The sequence below is a fragment of the Chinchilla lanigera genome, unplaced genomic scaffold (assembly GCF_000276665.1).
Source record: "Chinchilla lanigera isolate Chin_1 unplaced genomic scaffold, ChiLan1.0 scaffold00005, whole genome shotgun sequence".
NCBI classification, from domain to species: Eukaryota; Metazoa; Chordata; class Mammalia; order Rodentia; family Chinchillidae; genus Chinchilla; species Chinchilla lanigera.
The window spans coordinates 40,345,921-40,365,736 of NW_004955406.1; the positions used below are offsets into that span (position 1 = coordinate 40,345,921).

At 40.5% G+C, this 19,816-nt stretch overlaps 1 protein-coding gene across 8 annotated transcripts in view; it reads left to right on the forward strand.

The window, feature by feature from the left end:
* The first annotated feature begins 696 nt into the window (after positions 1 to 696).
* Positions 697 to 19,816, forward strand: part of Mdm4 (MDM4, p53 regulator) — a 41,361-nt gene continuing 22,241 nt past the window's right edge. For 7 of the 8 annotated variants that reach the window (XR_001237026.1, XR_259531.2, XR_001237027.1 and 4 more), the window contains exons 1-2: positions 697 to 806; positions 19,179 to 19,291. Coding sequence is in view for 5 of the 8 variants with exons in the window: in XM_005375314.2 (XP_005375371.1) it covers positions 19,214 to 19,291 (78 nt within the window). In the remaining 3 variants the exon portion in view is untranslated. Of the gene's footprint in view, positions 807 to 1,996; positions 2,050 to 19,178; positions 19,292 to 19,816 lie in introns of all 8 variants that reach the window. The other variant, XM_013522793.1, reaches the window with a different exon arrangement.

The window sequence follows — 19,816 nt, forward strand, 5'->3', positions numbered from 1 at the left end:
TGAAAATAACGGAGACTGACTTACTCTATTCTCCAAAGTACAAAGCTAAAACCAACAGAAATGCAAAGGCAAAATATCCTCTGAGTCTTAGGATTATCCTGAAAGAAATGAAACGGGGAATTGTGGGGGAGGTCGAAGACAGCCTGCCTGCGATGTTTCCTTGAGGCACTTCTATAACGCTGGGAGAGATTAGAGGACCTGGTTGTGAGCCAAATAAACTCCACCTCACTGTTCTCACCTCTCGTTTAGCATTTACTACCTATCGTGTAGTTTTTCGTGAAAATACCAGTCATATCGCCCATAGTTAGCGACAACACTAGGATTGCCGTTTCCCCTCTCCAGCCAAACTCTGGGGAGTAGGGCGAATAAATTACGTTAAGGAACAAAAGGAATGGCAAAGAAGCGCACAGTTTTTCCCAAAATCTGAAGGCTGACTATGCTGTTAGCTCTCTTCCTGGTTTTCCACCTCTAAAGACACTTCTGTAAATATCACAAAATCTTGCCAGTTGCCCAAATGTTCTCTGGCGACCTCTCTACTTCTCATTCAAATTCTGCGACTCTCTTTCTGGACGCGGATCTACTCTATGGTACAGAGCTCAGTCTTTCTAGCTCTCTAGTCCTCCAGTTCTCCCATCTATGGTTTCCGGACGTCTAAGCGGAAGCTGTCGTATAGAATGGGTTCGGAAGGCCGGAAGTTGCGCACTCATTACTCGCCCTTTCAAAATGCCGCTGAAACCTTAGGACCTGCGATTGCCACCCCTACGCCCTGGGCTCGGTCGGGGAGCGCCTCATGGAGCGGCCGTAAGGTGTGGCCCTAGGGTTCCGGCGCGGGGTGCTGGAAGGCCGGGAGCGGGCGGTGGGAAGAGTCGGGAAGGCTGCGGTTCCGTCGGTTCTGCGGGCCCGGCAGCTGGAAGCGGGCAGGAGGAGCCCGAGGCATGGGTGGCGGCGTGGGAAGGTCGAGCCTGGCGGAAGGAGGGCTGGTGGGGGGAGGGTTGTGAGACGGCCCCACGGAAGATAAAAAGGGAGTGGAGTGAGGCCAGCAGTTTACAAACCTAAAATTGGAACAAAACTTGAACAACGCTGAACTTTGGAGGAAGGGTGTGGGAGAGAGGGAGACGGGGAGAATGACATCGACGTGTCTTAAGGTTTAGTAATTTTTAGGGTCACAGACCGGTTGCCTCCCTTCAGTGCTTTTTTGAAAAAAGCTCGTTTTAGGTCCACACCCAGACCTCTTGAAACAGAATTATCTGGGGGATGCGGATCAGGAGGTAGGTATTTTAGCGCACCTCGCCCCAATGATTCTTGTATACCCTAAAATTTGAAAACCACTTTTTTGGATTTTGGGGACAGGATCCTGCCATGAAGTTCATGCTGTCCTTGAACTCTGGGCAGTCCTCGTGCCTCTGCCTTCCCAGTGCCCATGCCCTGTTTGAAAACCAGCCGTTAGTGCTGCTTCCCTTTTCCTTTATCAGCAGAGATCTCTGTGTCAGGAAGTTCCTCCCAAGGCTGGGGTTGTTACCACGTGGGACAAATACCTGTCAAAAGTACTTGAAACCTTTTGGTGTTAAGTGTTACTACATCTCAGTTAGGGTTTAGTCCCTTTCTCACACGTTCCTGATAGAAGTATTTTAGTTGAAAGGTGTTTATTTCACAATACTCTGTTTCATCATACTGGTTGAGATTGCAACTCTTGTTTAAGAAAATGCGAGATACACAAGTGCATTAAGTTAGCAGTCCAGCAGCTCCAACCTGTTCCCTCAGTCTAGCTGTTAACTGCTTTATTTTATAGCCTGACCTATTCTACCTACTGCCATTTTAAAATTACTGAGGAGTCATTTTGTATGTATTGTTCTGCACCATATGTTTTCCAAATGACATTATGATGGATTGAGTTTCATAATCTGTACATATACTTTTTCCCAGAACTTACGTAATGTCAATTTGTAGGGTTGTGCTGCAGTTTTCTTTAACCTGTTTCGTATTGGTGTGTTTTTAGGTTATTTCCTGGCTTGTTTTGCATACCACCTTTTTACCTGTGTAGCAAATCTGGTAAGAACTGAAACATCTGAACAGTAGTGCTTTGTGTTTGTTGTTGTTTTTGCTGTACTAGAGATTGAAACCAGGACCTTTGCACTAAGCTACATCCCCAGCCCTTTTTAAAGTTTTAATTTTGAGACAGAATCTTGATGAGTTGCTAATTTGTCCAGGCTGGGCTCAAACCTCTGCCTCAGCTTCTCAAGAGTGCTGGAATTACAGGTGTGTGTCACTACACCCAGCTAGTACTTTCTTTTTCAAAGAAAAAAAAATATTTTCTCATGTGTCCAATTGAGTCAAAGAATAGTTTAATCAAGGTCCCTTCAGCTGTTATGACTTGATAAGTTTTTATTTTAGTCTTAAAATTATAGTTGTCTTCAAGAGTAGAGATTTGAAGATGGAGTGTAGGACGCTGTTGGACTAAGTGTAGAATAAGGTGTTGGAGATTTAGCTCAGTGGCGCGGTGCCTGCCTGGCAAGCGCAAGGTCGTGAGTTTGATTCCCGGTACTGGAAAAAAAAAAAGGAACTAAAAAATAAGTATAGAATAAAGGCCACTCATTCATCATCACAGAGAATAAGGCTGTTCCTGCTGGCTCTGATTTCAGTCCAGTAGGGTCACATACAAAAGCCAAGTATGTTTTGTTTGGTTTTGGCTAGGGATTAAACTCGTGTGTTCTAAGTGTGCTCTCTACGACTGACCACTGAGCTATACCCCTAGTAAGTGTTTTTGGTGCCACAAATTGAACTCAGGACCTTGTGCTTGACAGGCAGGCACTGTACCGCTGCGCTATATCCCTGGGCCCCAAGTAAGTGTTTTTAATGAAGTTGTTCTGGTATTACAGCTTTCCTTAGAGAGTCAGAAAAGCCTTACTAAGGAAGTGACTTTTCACCTAGATTAAGTAAGTTAAGATTTTTTGAGGCATGGGAAAAGAAGAAAGGACAGGTGCTAAAGCAGTAGCTTGCAAATTTTAACCCCAATGAAAAATAAATTTTACATTTTAAAAAATTTTAAAAATTTTTAATTGGTACATGTTTGCAGTACATAGTAATTACATTCATCATGGGGAGTTGATACATGTACACAACACACCTTATTCTTTTTACATTCTCTTTCCCTTTCCTTCCTCCTCCTTCCACCCTCCTCCATCTCTTGATCCTCTTCCCATCTGCAGAAGATCGGTTTCTCAAATTTTACATTGTGACCTGTTAACTACAAGAGAGATAGTGGTTAAGAGTTCTTGCTTCTGCGGCCAGGGTGCTTGGACTCCATAATTTTGGGCAAGTTATGTACCTCTGTGTTAGTTCCCGCTTCTGAAAATGAGGGTGATACTACCTACAGGATCTCTGTAAGGATTAAATGAACTCTTTTATGTAATGTGCTTTAAAGAGTGCCTGACACAAAGATGTTTAACTGTAAGTGCTGGTCACTACTGTATAACGAACAGGTTCTCCGTACACAACTTTGTTAGGCACTTTTATTTCCTGGTCTGTTCTGTTCCATTACTTTTAGAGGCATATTTAGCCAGTTGGAGTGCAGTTTCCAGTTTTTTTTTTTATTTTTTATTTTTTATTTTTTTGGTTTTTCTCTGGTACCAGGAACCGAACTCACGACCTTGCGCTTGCCAGGCAGGCGCTTTTGCCGCTGAGCTAAATCCCCAGCCCCCAGTTTCCAGTTTAAAAGCTGGTGCTAAAAAACACTGGGTGGTAGAGGGGCAAGGCAGATTCACAAAACTGTGTTCCTTTAGCATGGCAAGTATTGCGTGGTGGAGACAGAGACTTGGAGAGTGCAACAGTGGAAGGGAAAGGAAGTGGGAGATAAATCAGGAAGGGCTATGTACATACCTGGTGAGGCATGATTTTCTGGAATTGGAGTGAGGAAAGAGTTTGTTTAGGCTGTTTGGTTAGGCTATGAGTTAACAGAGACATAGTGAGAGAGAAACCTTATTTAATTATCTGCACATGCACAGAAATCCTACAAAATATGAGACTCAAAGAAGGATCAGATGTTGGAGCCGTGTATATCTTGAGTAACGGGAAAGACATTAGGCTTGAGGCTTCTGGAGGGTGGTGAGAACACAAGTTACAGTGGATGTAGTACGGAGGAATTTTTTGGTGGACAGAAGTCTTATGCAAATAAAGTGTCAGGTAAGCAAAGATACTTTTCTGATAGAGGTCAGTTGGTTGGTCTTTTTTTTTTTTTTTCCCCCTGTGCTGGGGATTGAACCTATGGTCTTCATACTGAACTACCTCCCCAAACTTTCTTAGTTTTTGACAGTGGTCTTGCTAAATTGCCCAAGTTAGGCTGGAGCTTGTGATCTTTCTGCCTCAGCCTCTCTGAATGCTGGAGTTACAGGTGTGTGCAATCAGATTTCCTTCCTAGGTGTGCATTTCTTTTACATAAGGACAGTTTTTTAGAGCTACTGTGATACCTCTAGTTTCTCAGAATAACCCAGTTCAAAATTTGCAGAAGAGCTGGGCGTGGTGGTGCACACCTGTAATCCCAGCCCTCGGGAGGCTGAGGCAGGAGGATCGTTGCGAGTTTGAGACCAGCCAGGGCTACAAAGTGAGCTCAAGGCCAGCCTGAAGTGCATAGCAACACCCTGTCTCAAAAAGACAAAAAACAAAATACAACAACAAAAAAACCCAGCAGAGTTTGCCGAAGAAATGAAGGACACACAGTGAAAGCCTTTAGTCCTAGCTACTCTAGGAGGCTAAGGTGGGAGGATTCCAGGAGTCCAGGAGTTCAAGGCCAGGCTGACAAAACAGTGAGACTGGTACATCTTAGTCTCCTACACTCCTATTTTGGGATGATGTGTATTGAGCCCCATCATTACTGAGTCAGCTGTCCAGGCCCATGCAGTATACACCTTTGCTTTTCAAATGCTCTGGAAAACTAGGGGACTTTTGACTGCTTTGGAGCCGTAGTTCTGTTTCATTGTGAAATGAAGTGGTGAGATTGGCTTCTCTTTCGCTCCTGTATTGTGAAACATTACCTTCTTGAGAGAGAATCTTTTTGGGGAGGCAGTACTGGGAATTAAACTCAAGGCCTTTGAGGCCAGCCTGTTCATTCATTCATTCATTTGGTTTTTTGAGACAGGGCCTCTTTGTGGTTCAGGCTGGCCTTGGGCTCACTCTGTAGCCCAGGCTGTCCTTGAACCCACAACCATCCACCTGCCTAAACCTCCTGAGTGCTGAGATGACTTTGTGTGTCACTACACCCAGCTCAGTTTTTTATATTTAAGATGGGTCTCTCCAAATTGCCTAGGCTGGGCTTGAATATGCTGAACTCTTGTTTTAGTCTCCTAGAGTGCTGGGCTTATAGGCCTGTATCACCACGCTGGATCCTTTTGAGAGCAAACAAAGACTACTGCAGAAAGGACTTCTGTCATCTTTCAAAAGCAGGCAAATTCTTTTGAACACTTTCTACTAATCCCTAGGATTTAATGTGAGCTGGAAAGACATTTCCAGGAAGCCAAGCCTATTAGTGATAATAGTTCTTTTAATGTAATGTGACTGGGGTATTTTTCCAAGACTACTGGTTTTTTTCCAAGGTATAAGACATACAAATAGAATTTTTCTGTAATTTTAGATTTACTGTGTGGCTAAGGTAATTTAAACCTATTCAAAGCAATATTTTTCCTTTTTTTTGAAGTGTGGTACTAGGGTTTAAATCCCGGGGCTCACACATGGTAGCAGATGTTCTGCTGAGGAACCTCAACTTTTTTAAATTTTTAAAAGTTTTTAGACTAGGTCTCTATGATACTCAAATTGGTCTCTAATTTGTGATCCTTTTTGCCTCAGACTCCAGGTGTGCATGACTCTACCTGGCTTTCTCTTATCTCTAATGGTATGTCATTTTTCCTTTAAATTAATCAGTATTTCTTATCTTTAGGTTAAAAAAAAATTTTGTTTTGTTTTTTTTTTTGAGATAGGGTCTTGCTTTGTAGTGTAAAGTGACCTTGAACTTACTAGGTAGCCCAGGCTGGCCTCAAACTTGGCCATGATCTGCCTGTCCCAGCCTCTTGAGTGTTTGCATTACAATTGTGTGCTGCCATGCCCAATTTGAAATAATGGTTTTTGATTTGGGGAATTGAACATGCAGATGAAGAGAAGGGATGGTTTTGAGTGGTTTAGGAGTTAAAACTTACAGTGTTTGGTGATGAATGTGATAGTAGAGAAAAAGTGAGAAACCAGAATAACTCCTAACTTTCTCAATTGAGCAACTGAATGTATTAACTGGCAGCATAGTGGAAGAGGGTGCACTTTTAGCTTGGGCAGTTATCTGACTTATTTAATTAAACCTTTGTTTTCTTGTATTCCTCTTATATTCAAAAGGAGTGATGTAATTGTTTAATAGTTTATAAGTAAGCAGTCAGGGCAGCCTAGGAGAGTGTCAGATTAAAAAAATAGCATACATATCAAGATAAGAGCTGCGGGTCTGGGGATTTAGCTCAGTGGCAAAGCGCATGCCTGGCTAAGCGCAAGGTCGTGAGTTCAATTTCTGGTACCGGAAGAAAAACAAACAAACAAACAAAACAAAACAAAACAAAAGATAAGAGCTGCTTTAAGTAATTTAGCTAGTTAAGCTTAGAAGTGAATACCCATGAAGGTTTTTATACCAAGTGGAAAAGAGACAAAATCTTGCCTTGAATTCAAAGCTTGGCAGCTGGCTTTACTTTCACCTGTGTCCTTGATCAGTATCTTTGTTCATTCTTTCCACTATTCTCCCGTTTTAAAATCCTTCCACTTCTGTCTCTTCCTTCTCATCCTGTACCTAGCAATCAAAATTAATTTCTTCTGCTCTGAGTATCCATGGACATTAATCACCCCCATGGAATAATTTTTACCACCAGTTGTTAATAAAAGAAACCTTTACTGTGGCTTAAATTCTTTAGAACTGCCAAGAGGTCAATTCCTGTTTCTACCAAGATGCTGAACTAGTGTAACCTTTGGCTACCTTCCCCCAAATCATCCCTGGAGGAACTGTAAAGGGAATCTACTGTGAGAAAACCGATGTGTGATGGGGGCTGGTTTGAAATGATGGGATGAGAGGACTGGCCAGAAACAAATAGGTATGGCTGTGAGATACTGAAACCATGGGGGACAGAACTGTTGGAATACTGCTCTGGTTCTTCCCTACTTCCTTACCTTGCAATTACCTTTTCCCATACCTCCTGTGTACACAGTCTTAGTCTAGCTCCTCTTAAGTGTAAGTGAGGCATTACAGAAACCCATTTTTGGGAGGAGCTGAGAAAATACTTGAAGTCAGTCAAGGAATTCCTTCTCTTCTTTCTCAGCTGTCTAATCTCTCCTTGCTCTCTGCCTCCTCCCTCCTCCCCTTCCCTTCCTCTTCTTCTTCCTCCGCCTTCTCTTTCTCTTCCTGCTTTTCCTCTTGTTCTTTCTTTCTGTTCTTTTTCTTCCTCTTCTTCATTTCTTTTCCCAGGGGAATAAGCAATGAAGCCCTGATCTGAGTAGTGATTGGATGAGGAGTGATTGTGGTTTGGGCGCCTACTTTAGTGCTCATTTCCTTCCTTCCTGCAGTTCACTGGGGCTGATACGCACTGTATTTTCCCCATGTGCTTTGCTTGTCACTGTAGCTGATCTCCACCAGGAAATAATAAAGACAGTTGAAGAGCACAGGTATTTTAAGAGAAAACCAGTATGTAAGCTTCTTTGGAACAGAAATATTAGAATACATGGATCAAGAGATTAAAGTTAGACCAGTAATCATACCAACAGAAATGAGGGTAGATATTAAGAACTTAAAACAAGATAAGCAGAGGTTGAGAAAAACAAATATTAGGCATAAAAAGTACAGTGGCTGGAAAAAAAGAAAATCAAAGATGGGTTACCTATGGAATAAATATAACAGAGAAATAAAAATCTCCCAGAGTAAGGAAAAAAATACAGTACAAAGGAAACAGTAAGAGATAAACAGTAGATGTAGAAGGACTTACATTTGATTTCATAAAGGTTTTAGGGAAATAAAAATGTAAAGGAGGAAGTTATTGAAGAGACAATAGAATAATTCAGACTGAAAGATTACTTCCATCGCAAAAGATGATAGATCAGGAATACTCACATGGTAGTCTGGACAATCAGAGCAAAAGAAAATCAGAAGTGTAGAACAGATCATGTACAAGGGAGCAAAATTGAATTGATAGCAGTTTTTAGCAGAATCACCCAAGAAGAAACATATGTTTCAGAGTACTGAAGGGCAGTCTAGAACTTTGTAGCCAAACATTTAAATAGGGAATGGCAAACATACATTCTGAAGCGTATGAGGTCTTAGAGACTGCTACTCAAAGAGCTGTGTTGAAGACAGTACTGAAAGTGCAACCCAAAAACTTGTGAGATACATGAATAAAGGTGGAGATTTTTTATGTTGCTTATTGCCTTGCCTTAAAGGCTAAGGCAGAGAAGAAAAAACATTAACTGTATCCCAGAATTTTAACTGTAGATGATAGTCTGCTAAAGTTGAGTACAGAGAATTTTTAATGAAGATAAGTGCATATTAAAGAGAAGAATTAAAAAGAGAAGGACAGCAAGGTCCTGAATTTGATTCCTGGTACAAAACACACACATACACACACACACACACAAAGAGTAGGACAAATTAAAATGCAAGAAATAGATCCCATACGTACTAATCATATTAAAAGGACTAAACTTACCAGTTAAAGAGTGAAAATTGATGTATCAATATTTTTAAGTCCTCAAGGTCCAGATACATGCATTTTACAAAGGGCATGCCAAAATTTTCTAAGGACACACAAAGATTGGCAGTAACAGGTTAGGAAAAGACAGCCCTAGACATACTAAATAAAAGAAAGTTTGCATGATCATCCTGATAGGAAAAATAAACTTCAGGACAGAATGTCTTAAGTGGGGTAGGAAGTCATTACATTATGAAGGTCACTACATAATGACAGTTTGGCAAGAAAATACAATTTAAAACATAATAGCTATGATTAAAAACCTTAAAATGGATGAAACAATTGGCAGAACCACATTGACTAAATGGACAAACTCAGAACCATAGCTGGAGAGTCTACTGCATCTCTTTATTTGTAGGTCAAGCTGACACATTAGGAAAGATGTAAGCTTTTTACCAACAAATTTAACCTGCTGAACAGAGTTTGCAAACATTAGTTATAGAATTGATACCCACCAGGCCCTGTTGAAAGCTTTAACAGCTCTAGAGGTGTGTTCTATGCAGAGAATGAACTCCCCACACAGCAGCTGGATCAGAAGTTCATCACAGAAAAAAGAAAAATACCATGTGCATAAGCATAGTTACATAACTCATAAATTTAAAGAATTACTATAAAAATTTATAAATGAGAACACATACATGTGAGCTGAATAAAAAAACAGTTCTAAGACATACACAGTGGCACAAGTCTATATTCCTAGCTACTTGGGAGGTGGAGGAGAGAGGCTTGATTGAGCCCATGAATTGGAGACCAATTGGCAACAGTGAGATGCCCATATTAAAAAAAAAGTTCAGAATGGGTGACTTGTAGCCCTAAATTCTCAAAGAAGGAATAAGTAACTTCAGAAATCAGGAAATAGCCAGAATAAATTTGGGAAAAATAGAAGAGGTTACAGAAAGAGTAAGTGAATATTGGAAAGAAGTAGTAAAACAAGAAATAAAAAATTAAAGTAAAAAATTGTTTTTTTTAAGGGGGAAAAGTGGACAGCCTATAACAAGACTGGTTTAAAAAAAGTGAATTGTGAATGCAAAGGAAGATGTATGTACAGTAGACAATGGAAGATAGAGTTTTTTTTTTGTCTTTTTGAGATGGTCTCGCTATGCAGTTCAGGCTGGCTTTGAACTCACTTTGTAGCTCAGGCTGATCTCGAACTCACAACCATCCTCCTGTCTCAGCCTCCGAGTGCTGGAAGATACAGGTTTGAATAACATTCATGAAGCAATGATTTAAAATCTTCCCACAGAAAATATTGGATTATAAATTTTTATGATTACAAGGAGTTTTTTGGTACTTAGGATGGAACCCAGGGCTTTCATACTTAACTACATCCCTGGCCATTTTTTGTTTGTTTGTTTGTTTTTGTTTTTTGTTTTTTGTTTTTTTTCCCGGTACTGGAAATCGAACTCATGACCTTGCGCTTGCCAGGCAGGTGCTGTGCTGCTGAGCTAAATCCCCAGCCCCTCCCTGGCCATTTAAAAAAATTTTTTTTTATTTTGAGATGTCCTTGCTAAATTCCTCAGGCTGCGCTTGAACCTGCAACCCTCCTGCCTCAGACTTCCAGAGAGCTAGGATTATAGGCATGCATCACTGAGCCTGGTTTGGGTTATACATTTTATAAGTGAAAGTCTTTCAGTCTTTCAAAGACCAGAAATCCTTGTTTTGTAGAATTTTTAGAAAGACAAACAAATAAGGACTACTTAATTCATTGTGAGGCACCTATGACACTGACTTCCAAACTAGACACAAAGTGCAGGTGGCAACTTAGAGACACTTTCAATGTATTAATACAGATTTTACAAAACAAAATATTAGCATATCCAAGGCAACAGTCTTAAGAAACAAGGATAGTACACAGTTGGGCACGGTGGCACACCCATTTAGTCTCAACTGTTTGAGGGGCAGGTGGCAGATGAATAACAGTCCAGTGCACAAGGTCGTGAGTTCGGTTCCCGGTACCGGAGAAAAACCAAAAAAAAAAAAAACAGTCCAGTGCAGTCAGGGGAACTCAGTGAAACTGTGTCTCAATAAAAATGAAAAAGGTTGGAGGTGTACCTCAGTGCTCCCTGGGTTCAGGTGCCAGTAATGCCAGGACAAAAAGAGGGATAATGCTTAATAATCAAGTTGCGCTTATCTCAGATGTACAAGAATTTAATATTAGGAAATCTATAAATGGAATTTAAAATAAGCAGAAAGACATATTTTAAGCTGAGAGCATTGGTGCAAACCTATACTGCCAACACTCAGGCTGGGTGGAAGGATCACTTGAACTCAGGAGTTTAACCGGCTTGGTCAGTATAGGGAGACCCTGTCTCAAAAAAAAAAAAAGAGGAAGATAATAGGTGCAAGAAAGGCATTCTATAATTTAAATTTTTTTTAAATTATGCATTGACTTTTAAACTGAAAAGTCACAATAATAGAGTACCATGTGATATTTTGAAGCATGTACACAGTATATTTAAAGATCAGGTTACTCAAACATAATTTCTTTGTGGTGAAACATTAAAAAATTCCTAGCTTTTTTTTGTTGTTGCTGCTTTTAATTTGTTGTGCTAGGGAGCTGGGCATGCTGGTGCATGCCTGTAATCCTAGCACTTGGGAGGCATAAGACAGGAAGATTGCCGTGAGCATGAGTCCAGCCTGGGCTACATAGTAAATTGAAGGTCAGCCTAAATTATTATACTGAGACTCTGTCTCAGAAAATTTTTTTTTCTTTATTCTGTGCTAGGGATGGAACCCAAGGCCTCCCACATGCTTGGCAAGTACTACACTGCTGGGCTGTGTCCCCATTCCCTAGCTTCTTGACGTGTGCAGCAAAAGCAGTTTGTAATTTACCTTTTGTAATATATTCTTTGTGGGGAAGAGAACCATTCAAAAGTGATAAAGAATTACTATTAAAAAGTAGAAGAAACAGAGTGGTGTGCTTAGTACATGTGTTCTTGGGGTTCAGTTCCCAGCAGAACAGGAAGGGAAGGGGAGGGAGGGGAAGGAGAGCAATCATTCATTATGTTTAAAGTCAGAGACAAAGGTGCTCAATATATGTATTCAACACAGTGTTGGTGGTCTTAAGCAGGGTAAGACAAAAGATTATAGAGACATGAGAATTGTAAAGGAAGGAGTGGAGCCCCTGTTGTTCCAGCTACTCTGGGGAGGTGAAGTGAGAAGACTGCATGTTCTAGGCATGGCAAGTTTGAGAGCAGCTGAGCAACACAGACCCAGTCTCGAAGAAACTGGAAAAGGATGAGTAAAGTTTTGCTGTTCATATATGGTAAGATCATTTATATAGAGAATCTAGAAGCATCTACAGACAAATTAGAAGTAATTACTTAAGTGTTTTGAGATTATTGGATACAAGATTAATGAAATTTATTTGTTATTCTCTGCATCTGCCAAACCAAAATATGAACTTCAGAAACAATACACATATGCTAAGCCTTTAAAGGGAAAATTTGTTAGGACGTAATAAATGTCCTTAATAAACAAAAGAACATAACATGTATATGAATTAGAAAGCAGTTCATTGTGATTTCATTCAAAATCTCAGGTATATTTATGAAACGTGATAGTAAAATTTGTATGGAAAAGTTAAGGGGCTAAGAATAGTAAGTCCTTTCTAGAAAGGAACAGTGAAAGAAAAACTTGTCCTACCAGATAGCCAGACTTTTTAGAGGATATAGTGTCTAATTGCATTAACATAGAATAGTTGACGTAGAACAGAATAGAGAAGTCAAACACTGATGTATGTTGGAAAATATACATATCAGAGGTGAGTGCTAGTCATTAAAGCATATTCAGTAAATTGCCCAGTGGCTATCCTTGTGAAAGTAAAATAGGAAATAGGAAAAAAAATCAACTCCAAACTATACTTAAGGATTTAAGTAGCATAAAGTTTAAGAATCTTAGTAGATCCTGCTCACCTTGATCTAAATGGAATGCATAGGTGAATAGAAGACCTTGGGAAGTAAGTGATTGCTTGTAATGTTAATAGTATTATTCATAATAGTAAAACTGAGACATGTTTTTCACATGCAGTACAATAATAAACCTTGAAAACATAGAAGCGAAGTAAGCTAGAAACATATATATGAGTTATAGAGGGCAGGCAAGTGCCTAGAGATAGGCTAGTGGTGGTTACTAGGTGCTGGAGAAGGGACAGAGGAATTACTGTAATGGGTAAAGAATTTCAGTTGGGGCTAATGAAAGAGTTCTGGATATGGATAGTGGTGATTATAGAGCATTGTGAATGTACTTAATTACGCTGAATTATACCTTTAAAAATGATCAGGATGGTAAATTTTGTTATATACAGTTTACCATGATGAAATGAAAATTTAAATGAATTAAAGTGACAGAATTATTTTAGTGAAACAGTAAACCCAAGTTACGTATAGTGTTACTGTCTTTTTGTCTTTTATTTTATTTTATTTTTTACTTTTTTTTTTTTTTTTTTTTTTTGGTACCGGGAATTAAACTCACGACCTTGCGCTTGCCAGGCACGTGCTGTGCTGCTGAGCTAAATCCCCAGCCCTGCCTTTTTGTCTTTTAAGAGATGGTCTTGCTATGCAGTTCACGCTGGCCTTGAGCTCACTTTGTAGCCCAGGCTGGACTTGAACCTCACAATGATCCTCTTGCCTCAGCCTCCCAAGTGCTGGGATTACAGGTGTGCACCACCATGCCCGGCCTTTTTTTTTTTTTTAAAGCACAACTAAAAATACATACCTTTCAGGAATCCATTTTGATTCAGTAAAGTGTGTAAGAAGGAAACCAAGGAAATAAAACATAAGATGATTGTTACAGAGCAGTAGGAGCATGGGATAGGGATATTACTGTTAAATGTTGATTATTTTCAGGTCCTACTTTGTGGGTACTTATTAAATTATTAGAGATAATAAAATAAAAATATGCTGTTGTAAGCCCAGTGTGGTGGTGGCACAGGCCTATAATCTCAGTACTATTTGGAACACTGAAGCAGGAGAATCTCAGGTTTGAGCCAAGTCTGGGCAGTTTAGCAACTTAGACCCTGTCTCAAAATAAAAAGGGCTAGAGATGTAGCTCAGATCTGAAGGCCCTGGGTTTAATCCCCAGTATAACACCCTTCACTGCAAAAGGCTATGTATGTATGAACAGTGAGATTATGTATGGAATAAAGGGTAAGAGCTTTTATCTTAATTTAATTTAATTTTTTTAGTTTGGGATGTCCTTTTTTTTTTTTTTTTTTTGGTTTTGGTTTTTTTCCAGTACCGGGAATGGAACTCACGACCTTGCGCTTGCCAGGCAGGTGCTGTGCCAGAGCTAAATCCCCAGCCCCCAGTTTGTGATGTCCTTGAGCTCATTATGTAGTCCTGCAGGCCTTGAACTCCTGGTGATGCCCCTGCCTCAGCTTCCAAATGCTGAGTTTACAGGCATATACCCTTATGGCTGGTGCTAATTCTGTTTTTTTTTTTTTTCCACATGTAATAGAAAAATATTGCTAAAGGGGTATTTGTAGAGCTTGTCTGACTCTTAACAGTTTACTAATTTTGTGAGTGGGGCAAATACAGTAATATCTATGCTTCCCTTGCCTCATCTTTAAAATAAATATACATCATACAGCTGCTTGGATATGAAGTGGATTTATACAGATAAGTAGGTACCTGTACAAAGTAAACTCAAGTCTTCGTCATTTGTTTTGATTACCCAATGCTATGTAATAAATCACCTCCAAATTGATTTATTTTTCTTTTGGTTTTTGTTTTGTTTTTTTGAGAAAAGCTCTTGCGATGTAGTTTGCTATGTAGCCCAGCTGGCTTGAAACTTTTGTCATCCTTCTACCTCGGCCTTCTGAATGCTTGGACTGCCATGCCCCGCAGCACCCCCAAAATTTAGTGAGTTGAAACAACCATTTCATTTCTTAGGATTCTCTGGCTGCCAGGCTGAGTTGGATAGTCTTGAGCTGTCAGTGCATCAAGTAGCTGTAGTCAGGTGGCATCAGATCTGGCTGGAAGATATGTGGTTCTTTGAAGGGCATGGCTGCAAGTCTTGGGTTCAGCCCAATGACTGGGCAGCCTGATGACTTTCCCTCTGCATGTAGCCTTTTTGTGTGGTCTCCAGTAAGGTAGCCAGATTTCAGGGGCCTTTGAAAGCGTCAAAGCTCACTGTGGTGGCACGTGCCTGTAATACTCACGAGGCTGAGGCAGAAGGATTGCCTAGAGTTGGAGGACAGCCTGGGTTATATAGTGAGTTCACAGCTAGTCTGAACTACATAGATCCGGTTTCAAAAACATGTATAAAAATTAAAAATAAGCAAATGAAAGCACCAAAAAAATGAAGCTGCCAGGCTGGAATTGGTTCATTGTCTATCACCAGTGCATTCCGTTGATTAAGTTGCAATCCATTGAGATGATATGCTTCATTGGGGGCCGTTTTTGGAAACTATCCACACCATTATTAATATTTTACTATTTTCTCTCCCCTTTGTGTTAGTATATGCTTGTGATACATAACAAATAGTGTGTGTTTATCCTGAGGAATTGGTACATACATATTGCATCTTGATCCTTTTTACTTCTCCTTCCCCTCCCATTACTGTTAATGTTACCATCTGATAGATTTCAGGCCGGCGGTGCAGAAAGTAATAAAACAATAAAATGCCTTTATTTCAGGGCACGGAGAAGATTACAGAGAGAAAATCTTCTGGGGGGGCGCGCCGGGCTAAGGGAACAATGGTTAAATATGGTCAGGCTAGAGGCGGGGTTTAAGGGGTGGGCTAGCTGATGTGGCAGGCTAGCACTGGGTAGGAGCGTGGGAAAATGAAACAGGATATTGCATAAAGGGGAGTAGGAAGTCGTAATTTGACTCCAGGAAGAAAGGTGGGGCTTAGCACATGGCCTCTAGGCTCCAGTGCCATATTGGCCATGGCATATAGTCTCCAGTAGGTGGCGCCACAGCGATTCTAAAGGAATTATAGTAATGGAAAAAACCTATCACCATCCACCATGTTGCTGTGCCATGTTGCCCTAAAGTTGCCAGTTTTGAATGCTGGGAATATATACACATATGTATAACATATATAGACAAATACATATATTTTTGTGGTGCTGTGGATTGAACCCAGGGCCTTGTGCATGTTAATATCCTTGTGCATGTTAATGTAACTGACCCTGCAAAAGGGAACTTTAATACAGTAGTTTTTTTTCCTTTAGAGACAGTTTACTTCTCCAACTGTCCTCAGGCCTAGAGCATAAACTGCCACTCCCCACCTCTCAGCTGTCAAGTCAGTTTCATTCCCTTAGGCTAGGGGGAGAGGGGTCCCATCCAGGAATGGAGCAAGCCTGAACAAGTCTAGGGTTCTTTTTGTCCTCTCTGGACTGTTGCGTGCTGTAAAGACCCCAGCACACCTATATGTGTGAGATGGCGATTTGAGGCAAATAGGTTCCTCCATCTCCTCGGAGCTGGCTTTGAATAAACCTTTTTTCCTCTGTACCAAGATAAATACTTCTTTGGTTTGGTCAGCAGTGAGCAAACAGACCTGAGTATGAAATTTAAGTGACCCATAACACTAACTGCATGTATTAATGAACAGGGAGATAGAAGTCTCTACCCATTTTTAGCTTTTTTTTCTTTTTTTAGCGTAAGTAATTAAAAATCTGTAGTGTATTGGTTGGTAAGAATAGTGAAGGAAAAGCAAGGAAGGAGACAGGGAATACTGAGATTTGGGACTTGCATTTTTAAAAGTGGATGGTTGCAGCCGAGGGTGTGCCTGTAATCCTAGCACCCTGGGAGGCTGAGGCTGAAGGATTCCAACTTTGAGTCCAGCCTGAGCAATTTAACAACTCTGAAACAGTCTCAAAAGTACCAAAAAAGGTTACTAAATCTTAGAGTCTCCGAAGTGCTGTCTTTTTGTATGTTAATGACTATTGGCTGGCAGCCCGTAGGTGCTGTGGCATGGGGGCTACTCACCAGGAAAACTGGCAGGATTAGTGGGGCCTTTTCAGCCCCACCCTTCCAGCTGTGTGTGTGTGTGTAGGGGGGAGAGATGGCAGGGAGGAGTGGGGCGGGGCCTGATAAGTTGATCTGATGCCAGTTAGGCCTGTGAATGAATGTCCTGGAACTGTGTCCCGGAGCACAGTTTGCCCAGAGAGAGCCTGGAAACTTCACACCCATGAGGCTGTCCTTGTGCATCTCCAAGTGGTGTGCATTGTTTAACCTGTAATAAATTATAAATGTGTTTCCCCAGGTTCTGTGAGTGTTTAGCGAATTGATCAAACCTGAGAAGATCAAGGGAATTTATAGCCAGTCGGTTAAGCACAGCCGTTGGTATTGAAGTGGGGGGCAGTCCTGAGGGACAGTCCAGAACCTGTGGGATCGGATGCTATCTCCAGTAAGAGTTAAAGGACACCCAGGCATAGTGGTGCACACCTGTAATCCCAGCGCTCAGGTGGCTGAGGCAGGGGGATCACCTTGAGTTCAAGGCCAGCCTGAAGTCCTGCATAGCAAGACCCTGTATCAAAAAAAAAGAGGACACTCAACCCAGGTGCAGAATTGGTTTGTTGTACTTCTGGGTGACCACAGATCATAGATAGAAGTTTTCTGTGTTGATTGTTGAGTGAGAATATAAGAGAAACAGTTTATTTTTATGCTGTCTGAGGTATCTGCTGAGTTGAGGCACACTCCTATAATCTCAGTTATTCAGGAGGGTGAGGTAGGAAGATCTCAAATTTGAGACTAGATGGAACAACTAAGCAAGATGCCTGCTGAAGGAAAGAAGTGAGGAGGGGCGGGGATACAGTGGCAGAGTGATTGGCTAGCATGCGTTCAATTCCCAGTACCACAAGAGACAGGAAAAACGAGATATATTGGATTAGTATAGTAATAGTGGGAGTAGTGAAAAGTGGTTAGATTTTGGATGTCTTCTGGAAGATAAAACCTAAGAATTTGTTTATAGACTGGGTGTGGAATGTAATGATGGCTTCAGGGTTGTTGACTTGAGCAACTGGAAGGATGGAATTGCTGTTTACTGAGACTGTGCAGGTTTAAGAACAAGATTAGTTTAATTTTTGTAATGTTAAATTGTTTAAATTAAACATGTTAAACATGTTAATGTTTAAATTTTGTAATGTTTGAAATGTCATTTAAAAACCAGCTTTAACCCGGTGTGGTGGAGCACCTCTGTAACCTCAGCACTCTGGAGGCTGAGACAGGAGAATCTCTGATTTTGAGGCGAGGCTGGTGTACATACTGAATTCAAGGCCAGCCTTAACTGCATGATCAGACCGTGTCTTAAAAAAAAAAACAGAAAAACAAGAAAAGAGAAAAGCCAGCTTTAAAGCTGTAAGTTGTGCCTATATCCTTTTGGCTTCCTGTTTTTGTTTTTGTTTTTATTTTTGTTTTTCTCCACGTGGTAACAAGATTTGAGGGAGGCACATCTCATGCAGATGGCAGGAACACCCAGTCATCAGGCTCATGAACCGAAGGGTGGCTCGGGGAGGAATTTATATACTTTGTTGTTAGCTTCAGCACTGTGAGTTTTTCTAGGCTCCTTTCACCCTTTCCCTGATGTGGCTTAAGTCACATTTTCATGACTGGTAGTTGAATGTCACCTATTTCTTAGAAAAAGGCTTAAAGGCAAACTCAAGTTTACTTGAAAATTTTATTTTCCTTCCATTTGTATGTGTTTCAGGAGGAAAAGTAGAGAGTGAAAACATTTAAGTTTTATTTCAATTTGTGCTGTATCTTTTCCCTAGTGATACATGTCTGTCTTGGTTTAATCCCATTTTGTAGGAGACTTCTGGTTGACCTGCCTTTTTTTTAGGTTTGTTGCATTGGAAAGCCACCTTAACTGGTATTGAAAATACTCTCACTTTTTCATAGCTGCCTCTTGCAGACCAGTTCCAACACACTGCGGGAGGAGGTTTTCCTGAAGTTCTCAGGGATGCTTTACTTATCTTGATAATTCTCCAGCTCTTCTGTCTTTGAGAGGTTCTCTTGAGCACCACCCAAAGGAGAAGATAACTGATACCATCTGATTAGTAGCCCTGGGAAGTAGTAAGATGTAAATGTGACTTTCACTGAAACAGTTTGCTCATTAACATCAGTGAGGTTGGAGCATGCCCAAACCTGTTGCTGCTTCAGGCTTCACTTGAGGGAGGAGGAGATGGTTCTTATTTAAGCACTCTAGGAATTTGCAGTTTTTTCTGAACTGGAAAGTTATGTGTAGAGAATTTCAGCATGGGTGTAGAGTGCTGTGATACATGTGTTACAGTGTTTTGTTTTTTGTTTGTTTTTTTGTTTTCTTCTAGTACTGGGAATCAAACTCACAACCTCGCACTTGCCAGGCAGGCGATGTGCGGCTGAGCTAAATCCCCAGCCCTGTTACAGTGTTTTTATTTTTACTTTTTTTTTTTTCTTGCTGGCATAATTGTTTCTTTATATATCTATTTTTTTTACTTTTAGTTTTATCGACAGACTGAACTATCTTCACTGCCAAAATGACATCATATTCCACCTCTGCCCAGTGTTCAACATCTGAGAGTGCTTGCAGGATCTCTCCAGAGCGAATCAACCAGGTAGATCCTTAGTGGCCATTCCTGTTTTTCTTCATAAATTTGTAAAAAATTGAGTTGAGGTATATAACAGAATGCATTTTTTTGGTGTTTTTTTTTTTTTTTTTTCTGGTACTGGGAATTGAACTCACAACCTTGCGCTTTGCGCTTGCCAGGCAGGCGCTGTGCTGCTGAGCTAAATCCCCAGCCCCAACGGAATTCATTGACTAGAGCTTATACAGAAGTGGTTATTTTTTAAAAACGTTACAGTAGCGAAATGGTTGAACAGTAGCAGTGCTCATACATTTGAATTGCTTATTGAGTAAATATGTAGCGATTGAGTAAATATGTAGTAAATATGATGATTGCTCACACTGGTAATTTGGAAAACTGGCAGAGTATTTTACGTTAGATGTGGCTAGTAGGGAGTTTGGGGCCAGGTTATGTGAATTTATTTTCTGTCGTTTTCATTTTGTTATACTTTGTTTTCTGTAAAAATCAGTTTTTAAAAATTATAAATTTATAATTTAAATTTGTGTAGTGGTAAAT